At 39.2% G+C, this 15078-nt stretch overlaps 1 protein-coding gene across 4 annotated transcripts in view; it reads left to right on the plus strand.

Moving 5' to 3' along the window:
- Positions 1 to 15078, plus strand: part of MANBA (mannosidase beta) — a 114915-nt gene that overhangs the window by 96690 nt on the left and 3147 nt on the right. For all 4 annotated transcript variants that reach the window (XM_032177020.2, XM_058432597.1, XM_032177102.2 and 1 more), the window contains 3 exons: positions 9154 to 9298; positions 12999 to 13141; positions 13959 to 14216. In XM_032177020.2, the coding sequence (XP_032032911.1) occupies positions 9154 to 9298; positions 12999 to 13141; positions 13959 to 14216 (546 nt within the window). The remainder of the gene's footprint in view (positions 1 to 9153; positions 9299 to 12998; positions 13142 to 13958; positions 14217 to 15078) is intronic.

A 15078-nucleotide genomic window follows, 5' to 3' on the forward strand; every position in this document is an offset into this window, starting at 1 on the left:
CAGTTAAGTGATATTTATAGAGTGGTGCAACCATCACTATGGTCCAATTTTAGAATATTTCTGTCATTCTAAAAAGATCCCTTGTACCTGTTTACAGTCACTTCCCTTTCTCACCTCCAGCTGCAGGACAACATAAATCTATTTTCTGTCTCTATAGATTTTACTTTTCTCAATGTTTTATATAAATGGAATTATGCAATACGTCATCTTTTGCATCTGGCTTCTTTGACCTAGCATAAAGTTTTTGAAGATCATCTATGTTATAGCATGTAGTTCATGTCCTTTTTCTTGCCAAATACTATTCAGTTGTATGGTTATACACATTTTGCTTATCCATTCGTCAGGTTCATCTGTTGATGGACATTCGTTATATTGTATTCCAACTTTTGGCTATTATGAATAATGCTGTTAGGAATACTCATATACAAATCTTCATATGGATGTAGATTTCCTTTTCAAAGGGTAGAAATGTACGAATGGAATTGCTGAGCTATATAACAAATTTATGTTTTTTTTTTAAGAAACTGCCAAACTGAATTTTGGATAATGTTTTCATTTTACTTTTTTCATTCGCCTATTTTAGTTCATGAACCTGTGACCACACTTAAGACTCCATTAAAGTCACTGTTTATTTACCTGCTAGTTTTGCTATACTTGTTTAAAGTTCTTAGAGAGGAGGTAAAAGCCTAATCCCAATAATAAAGTTGATCTGAAGTAGACAGGAAATTTTTAAAAACATAATCACAGTTAAATTTTCCTATCAGTATCTAAAAATGTATGAATTCTAATCCAAACTCATGCTCACACCTTCATCAGTTTTCTCCTGTATGAAAACACAATCCCCATGATAGAAACTAAAGCAGAAAACTGTAAGCTGAAAGAATAATCTTTTTTAGAAGGTGATGAAATGATTAGGAGAATTTTAATGTTTCAATCATAATCTTATATGTTAGGAAAGTTTTGCCAGGGTTATATGTAATTCATGAACTTACCAGAACACAAGGTTAAAGGCAATGTTGGTATCTGTCCCTTGATAAGTGTTGCACTTTATCTTTTAAGTTTTCCACAGATAATACTTTGTTAAAGTGTTCTGATATATAAAATAGGCTGATTATTATTTGTGTGTGTGTGTGTATAAGAGACTTTTCTGCTATTGTTTTTTATGCTGGATTTCCTCCTTCCAGCTATTTATTACTCTAACTTTATTCTTTTCCTCAAAATTATATTCCAAGAACTGATAGAAATAATTTTTCTTTTCTGAACTTATCAGCATTCAAGGTCCATAGTTAGGAACTGGGCATGCAAGTGGAGTTATTTGTTGCCAGTTTTTGTTGGTGATGGTTTTGTCTGAGAATTTAGCACTAGTGTCCTCTCAGGCTTTGGCTCAGAATTGGACTTGTCCTCGTGTGGCTTGTTAGTGTCTACCTTGGCACTTTCCAACATACTAGATGCGATCTGTGATGAAAGAAATCAGGGTTATGATTATTTTGTTTTGTTTTTAGTGTCAGATTTTCTTGACTGAAATACAAACAGAAAATGTTAGGGTTTTAGGATTTTTCCTTGTTACTTTGACTTTAGAACAGTCCTCTTTAATCTGTGTATTAGAAATAAAACCCTTCTCTGTTCCATTTTCTATGTTCCTACTCCAACCCCTGTTCTTTTTCTCGTTGTCTGTCATACTGTTCTGAAGAACAGAGTGCTTGCCTATGTGCCACTTTTTAGACGGTTTATTAATTAAGGAATATTTGCAACTGTCAGCAAAGTCTTAGCTGAGAAAACTGTCCAGTAAATTTCTTCACATTTGGATCCTTCCCTATCTTCTCTTTGTCTTATAGCCAAAAAGATATCCCTCTGGGCTCCTGCCTCTTTAGTTCTCCTAGTATTCCAAGATAATCTTGCCTCACCTTTTACTCTCCCCCTTGCCCTGTTATATTGTATTCCCAATAGCCCATATACATGAGCACATCCTCTTTAGCTGTGTTACACAGATCTCACTCTCTAGTTTGAGGACCAGCTATCTAAATGAACACATCTAAACTAACTTTTGAGTGTCTTACTCTACCAGCGTGGCCTCTTATTGGCCACTGAGAGAGCAGGCCAGGCCAAGGACATTAATTACCAAGGCCTTAGCTTACAGCCTTCTCTAGTGCTTTTGTTTATTCTTCGTGTGTCTGTTGAATATCTAATGATGGCTTGGGGATGTCCTTGAGAAACTCATTTTCTTTAGGGGCCCATTTTATCTTCCCATGCTGTGAGTAACTTGATCATAAGAACTAGGACAAAAGGTAGGTGATGCTGTAGGCCCAGGTTTTGATGATACCTGCTGCCCTGGAATGGTTATTTGTTTGGTAAGTAGCACTGAGACATGATGGAGGATCCAGGCCATACTGAGCTTTTAAGATGAGAGTAGGGTGGGCAAAGGAGGGGAATGAAAGCGTGACCACTAACATTGTGTATTATATATTAGGAGTTTGTATAGGCATCATGTAATTTAATAATCAAGCAAATATTTAGCATTCTTTGGGTATCTACTAAATGCCTGGTCCTGGGTCATGAACTGCTTTGTAAATCTTATCATTTAATTCTCACATTATCTCCAGACACCCATATCACTCTTTCCATTTTACACATGAGGAAACAGAGTCTCAGAAAAGTTAAATATTTTGCCTAAGGACTCAGGGCAATGATTGGAGTAGGGTTTCTGCTTTTTAAACTGTAATATTCTATCCCTTCACAGTTGCGATAATGGTGTTTGGTTAAATTGTTAACAGTAATTTTCAGCAATTAAGTAAAGTGGGCATCAGAAATTTGGCACATTAAATAAAGACCTCATTAGAATGCTGGAGAAAACCAATGAAGCCAAAAGTTAGTTCTTTGAATAGATCGATAAAATTGACAAACCTTTAGCTAGACTGGCCCAGAAAAAAGAGAGGACACTTGAATTACTAAATAAGGAATGAAAGAGGAAATATTACTACTCACCTTACCGAAATAAATAAGGTGATAAGAGAATATATACACAATTATATGGCAACAAATCAGATAATTTAGATGAAATGAATGAATTCCTAGAGAAACAACCCATGAAAACTGAATCGAGAAGAAATAGAAAATCTTAATAGCCCTATAACAACTAAGGAGATTGAGTTAGTTAAAAAACAAAAACAAAACAAAACAAAAAACCTTCCCCTAAAAAGAAAAATCCAGGACCAGATGGCTTCACTAGTGAATTCTAAGAATGTTTAAAGAAGAATTAAAAGAAACCCCTCATTAACTCTCTAAAAAAGTTAGTAATAAGAGGAGGAAACACTTAACTCATTCTGTGAAGCCAACATTATCTTGATACCAAAACCAGACAAATATATCTCATGAAAAGCAACCTACAGACTCATATCATTTGTGAATGTAGACAGAAAAAAATCCTCAATAAAATGCTGTCAATCCAAATCCAGCAGCATATACAAAGGATTATATATCGTAACTATGTGGGAAATATCCCAGGAATGCAAGATTGATTCGACATATGAAAGTTAATCAGTGTAATAAACCATATTAGTAAAGAAAGAAAAAATACACATGATCGTCTCAATAGATGAAGAAAAAGCATTTGACAAATCTTATACTGTTGAAAAAAAGATTTTAAAACTTACTTCAAAGCTATAGTAATCAGGACAGTGTGGTAATGACAAAAGACAAGGTATATATGATAGATTGATTCAGTAAAATTGAGAATCCAGAAACGAATATACATTTATGGTCAACTGATTTTCTTTTTTTAAAAAAATTAATATTTCTTTATTTTAATTGATAAATTAAAAATATATATTTGTGGTATACAACATGATGTTTTGGTATATGTGTACATTATGGAATGGCTAATTCGAGCTATTAAACATATGCATTGCTTTCACATACTTATCTTTTTTGTAGTGAGAACACTTAAAATCTACCGTTAGCAATTTTCAAATATACAATACATTATTAATTATAGCTACCATGTTGTACAATAGATCTCTTGAACTTATTTCTCCTAGTTGAAATTTTGTATTCGTTGACCAGCATCTCCTTGGTACTTCCTCTTTCCCCCATCCAGCCCTTGGTAACCACCATTCTACTCTCTGCTTCTATGAGTTTAACTTTTTTCAATTCCACGTATATGTGAGATCATGTAGTATTTGTTTTCTGTGCCTGACTTATTTCACTTAACATAATGTCCTCCAGTTTCTTCCATGTTGTCACAATTGACAGGATTTCCTTTATTTTTAAGGCTGGATCGTACTCTATTGTGTATATGTATCACATTTTCTTTATCTACTCATCTGTTGATTTCATATCTTGGCGATTGTAAATAACACTGTAATGAACATGGGAGTGCAGATATCTCCTCAACATACTGATTTCATTTCCTTTGGGTAGATACACAGTAGTGGGATTGCTGGATCATATAGTAGTTCTATTTTTAATAGCTTGGGGAGCCTCTATACTGTTTTGCATAATGGCTGTACTAATTTACATTCCAAATGCTAAAAAGAATAAAATGGGAGGAAGAATCATGTTTTCAACAAGTGGTGCTGGAACAATTGGATATCCACATGCAGAAGAATAAATTCAGACCACTACCTCATACCGTATACAAAAATTAACTCAAAATGGATCAAAGATCTATATGTAATAGCTAAAACTATAAAACTCTTAGAAGGAAACATAGGTATAAATTTTATGGCTTTTGGTTAGGCAACAGTTTCTTAAATTTGCCATCAAAGAAATTAACCAAAGAAAAAATAGGCAAATCGTACGTCATCAAAAACAGAAAACAAAAAAACCTTTTGTATGGCAAAAGACACTATCGAGAAAATGAAAGGATAGTCCCCAGAATGAAAGAAAAAATTTACAAACCATATGTCTGATAGGGATCTAGCATCCAGAATATGTAAAGAACTCTTAGAACTCAATAGTGAAAAAGACAACCCAATTGAAAAATTGGTAAAGGCTTTGAATACACACTTCTTTAAAGAAAATGACCAGTAAACACATAGAAAGATGCTCAACATCATCCATTATTAGAGAAATGCAAATCAAAACCATAGTGAGATACCAGTTATATCCAGTACAGTACCTACAATTTTTTAAAAAAGGAAAATAATGAGTATTGGCAAGGATGTGGAGAAATTGAAACCCTCATATGTTGCTGGTGGGAATGTAAAATAGTTCAGCTGCTGTGGTAAACAGTTTGTTAATTCCTTAAAAAGTTAGACATAGAGTTTGCCATATGACCGAGCAATTTTACTCTTAGATATATATACTCAAGAAAATTGAAAGCATATGTTCACGCAAAAACCTGTTCACAGATTATAGCAGCATTGTTCATAGTAGCCAAAAAGTGGAAATAACCTAATTTTTCAGCTGATGAATAGACAAGCAAAATGTAGCATATCCATACAATAAAATATTATTCAGAAATAAAAAGGAAGCCAGTCACAAAAGCCACATATTTTATCATTCCATTTATGTGAAATGTCCAGAATAGGCAAATCCCAGAACAGAGGAAGTAGATTAAGTGGTTTCCAGAAGCTGGAGAGAGGGGAGAATGGGGAGTGACTGCTTCCCAGTATGGTGTTTCTTTTTGGGGTGATGAAAATATTCTGGAATTAGATAGTGGAAAGAGTTGTGCAACCTTATGACTGTGCTAAAAACCAATGAATTATAACCTCTAAAATGATGAATTTTATGGTATGTGAGTTATATCTTGGTTTTAAAAACAGCTTTACTGGAAGATTCTTAGTGTCGGGATAATTTTAGTAAATAAAGTATATAGATATTGAGGGAACTTAGTTACATGGATACTGAAAGTCCCAGGGGTTGGGGTGTGTTTCTGGAAAATGTAGTCCAGCTACAACTCCGTCACTCTGGAGGAAAGGGATATTGGTTTTGGAAGACAGCTAGCAACCACCAGTGGCAGTGCTGGAATTGGAACTTAGGTCTTTGTATCTTGATCCAATTTCTTTTCACCATATCATCTGTCTCTCATAGGAGACTCATTTCATAAGGGTAATCAAGCAAGCTGCTGAGAATAGGCATTTTTTTCTTTTTTTTTCTTTTCTTTTTTTTTTTTTTTTTGAGACAGAGTCTCGCTCTGTTGCCCAGGCTGGAGTGCAGTGGCTTGATCTCGGCTCACCGCAACCTCTGCCTCCCGAGTTCAAGCCATTTTCCTGCCTCAGCCTCCTGAGTAGCTGGGACTACAGGCACGTGCCACCACATCCGGTTAATTTTTTGTATTTTTAGTAGATACGGAGTTTCACCGTGTTAGCCAGGATGGTCTCCATCTCCTGACCTCGTGATTCACCCACCCCGGCCTCCCAAAGTGCTGGGATTACAGGCGTGAGCTATCGCACCCAGCCAAATAGGCATATTTTTAAAACTAAAATACATTTGTCTGCTAACAGTGGACTGAGTAACCTAGAAAATGACTAAGCATTTATCCCTCTTATGTGTAAAGATTGCCCTTTTTAAGAAAGGATGCATGGATGTGTAAATATAGGTACAGTTTTTAAAGGGGAAGGGGAAGTTCTAGAGATTTTCCAGGGAACTAGGATTGTACAACACCCCTTTAAGAAGTTTAGTGGGCAATAGCCTTCTGCATTTTTATGAATAAAGGTGTCTTTCATTAGCTTTGACTGGTACCCACTGGTTTGGATAGATTCAGGTCCATGTTATTAGCATGGTACCATCTGTGTGTGGAGTGTACTGCACTGTGCCAGAGCCTGGAGCACACAAGAGTCTTGGTTATGCTCTTTCATGCTAATTTCCTGTAAGAGAGGCTACTAGATAGATCCACTTTGTGCTCTTTTCATTGCTAGCGAGAGTTAGGAATCCTACTTGCATTTAAAATTTTTTCAAATTTTGAAAATTCTAAGGGACTAATAAGTTTTACCTATTAAACCAGGAAAAAATAAATTATAGTGAGGAGATTAATGTTAGAATGGATATATAGAAATAAATATATCTTGCAGATAATGCTGAAAATTGATATAGTTTAGAGACTGAAAACTCAAATGTTTATAGGGGCCATGGTCATTTTGAGGTGGCACCAATGCTGCTTGCTTTGTGAGATTCTTGCTTTAGAACACTTTTTCCAGCTACTGTTGCTGTGGTACTAGTAGTCTGGTTCCTGAATGAGAAGACATTGCTTTGTCTGCTCATAGCTAAAACCATCTCTTGCCTAAATGGTCTACCTAAATCCACTCTAGCCCCCTTGCAATCCCTTCCTCCTTCAGTAGTCTCAGTCATCTTTTGGAAATGTAAATCTGCTCACATCACCCTTTAGTTTAAAAGCCCTTCGTGACCTCCATTTGCCTTTAGGATGCACACCAACACCTTCAACATGTGGCCTTCGAAGATCTGGCCCCTGCAATTCTCACCAGCTTCTCTTCCATTGCTCCCGGCTTCCTGTGCTCAGGCCTTCTTGGCCTTCCTTCAGTTCTTAGCTGACCTGGCATCCTCCTCCAATGGCATATTGTCCTCTCTGGAAGGTTCTGCCCTCTGTCTTTTTCCCATTCCTCTTCTTTTAGGCCAATCCTCACTCTACAGCTCTGCCCAATTGCCACACCATATGAGCTCGTAACATTGCATACCTCTTCTACTTAGCATTGGTACTGTTTAATGATTACATGTCTTTCTGTGATTCTTTGATGAAGGACTGTCTTCTACACAAGCTGATAAGCTCCATATGGTGGGCTGTATCATTTTTTTCTGGGAGGGGTGCCACCATTCTCAGTAGGTAACATATCCTGCAGGTTCTTATTAAATATTTATTGCCTGACCACAATTTCTTCTTGCTTCCGTTCTGGAATTTTTTTTTTTTTTTTGAGACGGAGTCTCGCTCTGTCGCCCAGGCTGGAGTGCAGTGGCGCAATCTCGGCTCACTGCAAGCTCCGCCTCCCGGGTTCACGCCATTCTCCTGCCTCAGCCTCTCCGAGTAGCTGGGACCACAGGCGCCCGCCACCACGCCCGGCTAATTTTTTGTATTTTTAGTAGAGACGGGGTTTCACCATGGTCTCGATCACCTGACCTCGTGATCCTCCCGCCTCGGCCTCCCAAAGTGCTGGGATTACAAGCATGAGCCACCGCGCCCGGCCCCGTTCTGGAATTTGATGGCTGTGACTCGTGTAAGTCATAACCTCATCTATGACTTCCTCACTAGTCAGCCTTCCTCTATCTAAAGGTTCTACCTTTATCTGAGCTTTTTTGCTTTTATGGGAAAGTGTCTCGGCCTAGTCTTTTGGTGGCCGTATGCACCATTCTTTTTCTTCCTCTGTGAAAACCCCAGCCCTACTCTAAGGCCTTCTTGTTCTCTGAAATCCTTACTGCTCTGACCATCTTTGGGTTCTCCTCAGTGGCCCATTCATGAGCCCCTCCTCAGCACAACTCCAGGCTAAGAGCATGTGATTCATATGTGCCGGTAACAGCAGCGATAAAAGAGACTGATTTTTCCATGATGGTGTCAGTAATCAAGGATCCTGTGTGAAGTTCTTTAGTGTCTCTTAAACAAGAACTAAATTCATTTGTCTCATTGCTGCAATTTACCATCTGTTCTGCTACAACGAAGGAATTGCATTCATGAGAAATCTTACATTACCAAAAATCATGACATCAAAACAATTGTTTGACTAGAAAAAATAATTAGGGATTGGATAATATCAGACTCATAATAACAATGTTATTTTTCTTATAGAATTTTTTCTAGTAAAAGTTTTTCTTAAAAAATAGCTATGAAGGTATTAGCAAAATTTATCGATGAAAAAATCCAGTTTTGGACTATATATAGCATTTGCTCTGGAATAGCAGTCTTTGTTTTTCTTTATGGCCTACACTGTCATTAGCAGAGAACCTTTTACACCATCCTATTTCCGTTGTCACCATAATGAAACACCAAGTCTACCAGACAAACCCACTGTTATAGACAACAGCTTCTCTCATGCTAAGGGGCTAGTTACAGATCTAGTATAATGTATTCCTAATACTAATTAAATTCCCTCATTTATCCAAATTGCTCCAAAAAAAACCCCAAAACAAAACTAAACCCTGTATTTTTCTCAGATCTAGGCAGTCTACATCAAACAATAACACCTGTGTGTGAATGTTTTCCTGAATCAGGTGATGCAGGCCCAGTGTGTCAAAACAGAAACTGAATTCTACCGCCGCAGTCGCAGCGAGATAGTGGATCAGCAAGGGCACACGATGGGGGCACTTTATTGGCAGTTGAATGACATCTGGCAAGCTCCTTCCTGGGCTTCTCTTGGTAAGTGTTTCAGCGTTCTTTGTGTGAGTGAGAGAAAGCAACACTGTGGGACTGAGAAAGCACAGAGCTGGAGGGGTCAGATTAGCCCAGGCAGAACTATGACCAAAAGAGGTCATTCTTTAAAAAGCCCACCTAGGAACTACAGCCACCCAACTCACCTTAGTAGCCTTTCCATGAGCCTTAGGGTCAACCTAATTATGAGTTCTGTGCTGTGCAAAGTTGCAACAGCAGGCTAAACATGGGATAGATTCCTATACAAAAGTCTCAGCCATGTGTCTTGTTATTACTGCACAGAATTTTCAATTTGTTTAAGAGGACATTCCGGGGCTAAAGAAGCATGAACTTAAGCATCCCTTCTTCTGTGTTGGAGAATTCAATCAGGTAGAAGTTTGGCCCGGTTATATGTTAAAGTTTCCCGTTCTCTGATTCACCTTTAAGGACAAATAAAGATGTCCTTTAAGGACATAATGAAGATGTCTCTTAAGGCCATCTTTATTATACCCTATTTAGCTCTTGAGGAAAAGCTAGCAGAGGCAGAATCCCAAATGGGAAAGGTGACCAGTTGAAACAGTTCAACTAGCAACAGGTGAGATGACTGGCATAGAACCTGCAGTTTGAATTATCCCATCTATTCTGGTACATTAAAAAAAATTAAGGAATAATAGTGAGTCTTTGCCCTTCACTAGAGGTGACTTGAAACAAAGTTCAGTTAATAATGTAAAGAGTAGTTTGGGGTGAAAAATGAGGCAAGGCCACCAAGTAGAAAGGTTGGGTTAGGTTCTTTTTGTTTTTTTTTGAGACAGTCTTGTTCTGTCACCCACGCTGGAGTGCAGGGGTGAGGCTCTTAAACTGGCTGTGAATGCAGATCAAAAGAAATTCATTCCAAGCATGTTTTCATTAGTGCCAGATGGATGACTCTTACAGAGAATTGGATTTCTAATCAAGTTTCTCTGACCAAACTCTTTTATCAGCACCAACCAGATAAGACAGCATTGAATGAGAATCAGGGGTAGAATTGGGGGGAAAATCCTTCTGGGATGCTGGAAAGGTAGACAAAGAGATACTGTTCAGAGACTCTTGGATACTGATCCTGCTTTCTGTCTGTGGATGAGGTTGTGGACTTCTGAAACTGAGTTCGATTTAAGAAATGGGAGAGCCCAATTTTTGTAAATATTCCTTTAAGTGATTCCATGTAGATTATTCCTGAGTTCCTCAGGAAGAGTAGGTCTGTGGGGAAAAAAAACACTCAAACTCGAAGTGCTTTTTTGTTTTGTTTTGTTTTTTTGTTGAGATGGTCTCACTCTGTTGCTCAGGCTGGAGAGCAGTGGTGCAATCATGGCTCACTGTAGCCTCCACCCCACAGGCCCAAGCCTTCCTCCCACCTCAACTTCCTGAGTACCTGGGTCTATAGCTGCACACCACCATGCCTGGCTCATTTTTGTATTTTTTTTCTGGAGACAGGGTTTTGCCATGTTGCCCAGGCTGGTCTTGAGCACCTGGTCTGAAGCAGTCTACCCTCCTCAGCTTCCCAAAGTGTTGGGATTACAGGCGTGAGCCACCACACCTGGCCTAAAAGTGCTTTGTTAATTCCCTCACTCCACAACAACAATCCACACAGAAGACTTCTGTGACCAAATATATGGGAAACTTCCCCCACATACCAAGCAAGCAATCACTTCTGCAGTGGACACCATGCGAGTGCCCTCCAATTTAAGTCTGACACTATCTACCTGCAGATTGCATCAGATTCCATAGGTTGAGAACTCAGTTCCACAAAGCTGCCTTCCCCCTTTAGACAGCAGTCGCAAGTCTGGGCCTCTAGAACTTCTGACTGACCAGCTTCAAGCTGGGGTTCCCATGACCCCCTCTTTGGGTTTAATTTGCTGGAATGGCTCACAGAACTCAAGGAAACATTCTGACTGGTGTCTTACAAAGGATGTTTAAAAAGACACAAATAAACAGCCGTATGAAGAGATATATGGGGTGAAGTCTGGAAGGGTCCTGAGTGCAGGAACTTTATCCCTGTGAGGCTGGGGTGTGCCACCCTCCAGGCTTATGGATGAGTACTTGTTCATCTTTCTGTCAGCCTTCACGTGGTCAGCTATGTGGAAGTTCTTTGAACTCTGTCCTCTTGGGCGTTATAGGGAGACTTCATTGGATAGCCATGGTTGATAACCATGTAGAAATGTGATTGGACAAAGTGGGTATGATCTAATACCATTAGACTGAGCAGGGAAACACAGCAAGGCCTGTCCATTCAGCTTCTTGGCTTCTCTGTGAAGCATTTCCTCCTCCAGGGTATGAGGCAGGACACCTTCTGAATGAGTGTCTTATGACCCACAATCAGATTAGAGTCCTGCCTGGGGCTGGTGAAAGGAGGGAAGGAGATCAGAGAGATAGATTCTGTTTTCTGAGGCCTGCTTTTGAGTCCTAAAGCATCTCAACATTATAACAAGAGTCTGTAACAAGGGCTATGGTAGCTGTGAGCTAGGAACCTGTATTAGTCTCTTCTCATGCTGCTGATAAAGACATGCCTGAGACTGGTAATTTGTAAAGAAAAAGAGGTTTAATGGACTCACAGTTCTACATGGCCGGGAAGACCTCACTATCATGGCAGAAGATGAAGGAAGAGCAAAGGGACTTCTTACATGGCAGTGGGTAAGAGAGGACTTGTGCAGGGAAACTCCTTCTTTATAAAACCATCAGATCTTGTGAGACTTATTCACTATCACAAAAACAGCATAGGAAAGACCTGCCCCCACGGTTCAGTTACCTCCTACCAGGTCCCTCCTACAACACATGGGAATTGTGGGAGCTACAATTCAAGATGAGATTTGGGTAGGGACACAGCCAAACCATATCTAACTGTAGAAGAAAATTATATATATTTAATAATATGACAGTAGGAAAACCCAAGTACCAGAGCTTGGCTATTTTCTAAACCCTGGCAGGATCCTGCCTGCCTGAGGAGGATCGCCAGCTCCTTGTACTTATTAGACAAAAAGGTTATCTGGGAGAAGCTGTGACAAGTTTTCTATATCTGCTTCTGCTCCGGGGGCCTCACAGCCCCATGTTGATTGGCTCAATAAATCCACTGCTTATAGTGAGTGCGGTAAGGGAGGTATTTGTTATCCCTTATTACCCGAAGTGGTTATACATTAAAGCAATCAATAGCTACCAAGAATCTGTAAGTTATTATATACAGTCATGCACCGTATAACATTTCAGTCAACAACACAGTTCATATATGATGGTGGTCCCATAAGATTATAATACTGTATTTTCACTGTCCCATTTCTATGATTAGAATTACCTACAGTATTCAGCACAGCAATATGCTGTACAGGTTAGTAGCCTGGAGCAACAGGCTATACCATATAGTCTAGGTGTGTAGTAGGCTATACCATCTTGGTTTGTTTAAGTACACTCTATGATCACACAATGATGAAATTGCCTAACAGCATGGTTCGTTAATGCCTGCCCTGGTTCGTTAATGCCTGCCCAGATGTTGTGAGGGTGACACGACATAATGTCCAGAGTGCTCAGAGTGCTTCACAAACATGGGTACCTTCCACTGTTGACTCTCCCTCACATGCTCACTCCCTTAGAACCCCGATGAGCCACACACAGCTGGGCCATTGGACAACGCCTCTCTGACTACTTGACCTTGCCGTCTCCTGACACTCTTGATTATTTTCAGAGTACGGAGGAAAGTGGAAAATGCTTCATTACTTTGCTCAGAATTTCTTTGCTCCACTGTTGCCAGTAGGCTTTGAGAATGAAAACACGTTCTATATCTATGGTGTGTCAGATCTTCACTCGGATTATTCGATGACACTCACTGTAAGTTACTTAGATGGTTTTCTAAGATCGAAGGAGACTTTTAGATGATTTCTTTAGTTGTTTGCTTACATTCTTTTGGGAAAATAAAAGAGAAATTAATTTAGAGTCAGAATACATATATTCAGGCTACAACCCTGCCATTTATGATGTGACCATAAGCAAAACTCTTCACATCTTGTTGATTCAATTTCTTCCTCAGTAAAATGATACCAGTCTCTCTTCTTACAGGATTTCTATGAGTAGCAAATAAAATAACTAGATGAAAGCAAATCACATATGCTGTAAAGTGCCCCTTAAATGCAAGGTTATTTATAATTATGAGAGGCTGGAAATAGTCCAAACTTTATAAAAAGAAATGGTTAAAATGGCATGTTATAGTGAAAATCAGTAAAACTATTCAGAATGGGCATGTGGAAAGCAAATTTGTTTTAAAAAACAAATTTAAGTAAAAAGAGAGGCTAGAAACTCAAAGTCTTAGGTGGCTATAGTTTGGAGGACACTAAAAACACTGAAAATAGGTCACATTTACAGAAAAATTACAACGCACCAGGTACTGTGCCTTCCGTGGATTATTTTTTAAGTTCTCACAACAGCCTGTGACATTACTGCTATTATTGTCATTCTACATATGAAGAAATGAAGACTGAGAAGTTAACTTAGTCACGTAGCTAGTATTTTGCAGGACTGGGATTAAAACTCAGGTTTCATAGTCTCTCAACCATTTCTGCTAACCTGACTTTCAGCAATTACTACTATTGTTCCTTAAAAACATAGCAACCAAGAATGCCTGTTTTTATTCTGTTTTATTTCTCCCCAGGTGAGAGTCCATACGTGGGGCTCCCTGGAGCCCATGTGCTCTCGTGTGACTGAACATTTTGTGATGAAAGCAGGAGAGGCTGTCCGCCTTTATGAGGAGCCAGTGTCTGAATTGCTGAGGAGATGTGGGAATTGCACACGGGAAAGCTGTGTCGTTTCCTTTCACCTTTCAGCTGACCACGAACTCCTGAGCCCAACCAACTACCACTTCCTGTCCTCACTGAAGGAGGCCGTGGGGCTGTGCAAGGTGCAGATCACTGTAAGCACAGGTCATGGCGAGGGCAGGGGAGTGTGGCCTTTTGGGGTTCTCCTGCTCTTGGGCCAGCTCCTTGCATCCTGAGATTTGCATGTGTCCCCCTTGGTGCTGAGTTTACCTGAGGCCTGGAGGAAGATTGGCCTCTTCCCACTAAAAGCAAACACCAGATGATTTCTGTTTCGAATCCAGGATTTGTCAGAGTTGCTGCTGACCACCACTCGTTTGTCCCATCACGCCTCCTTAGTGGGCAGGTGCAGTGATGGGAGAGAAGGCTCGAGTCATCACCACTGCCTGCGTGTCCACTAGGTTCCGGGCTGTGTTCTAGGTGCTTCACTGCATAGTCTCTGAGTTTCACCACAGCTCCAGGCATTATCATCTGCATTTCATAAGTTTGGAAGCCAGTTTAGGAGGTTAAATGATGAGCTCGAGGTCCTGTAGCTGGGAAGCATTGGAGCCCAGCTGACGCAGTCTAATTTTAAGTAGAGTCTATTAATATTCACTCTAGTCTCTTTGATTTATTGCTTCAAAGTAGCTCAATCACCAAATCTTTTTATAATTGCCAAGATATAAAAATGGGATGATCAGGATGTGTTGTTATAAAAATTGTGCAGCTGGAGAATTTGGAATTTGTCTAGTAGGTTGAAAACCTTTCCTTCCTTCTCCCCTACACATAGCAGTTGGAAATATATGTACGTATATATGTTTTTAATTTTGTTATCTTCTGGACACTCAGGAAATATCTTTCTAGAAAGTTACATTCTCTGTTTTTAGAAAATTTTAAATTTATTTTACACTTTTACTTCATAGAAAGGGATTTTCTACATTTAATTTAGAAATAATCATATAAAAACACCTAATTCTTGTG

This window comes from Hylobates moloch, unplaced genomic scaffold (genome assembly GCF_009828535.3).
Source record: "Hylobates moloch isolate HMO894 unplaced genomic scaffold, HMol_V3 SCAFFOLD_2, whole genome shotgun sequence".
In the NCBI taxonomy this organism is placed as follows: Eukaryota; Metazoa; Chordata; class Mammalia; order Primates; family Hylobatidae; genus Hylobates; species Hylobates moloch.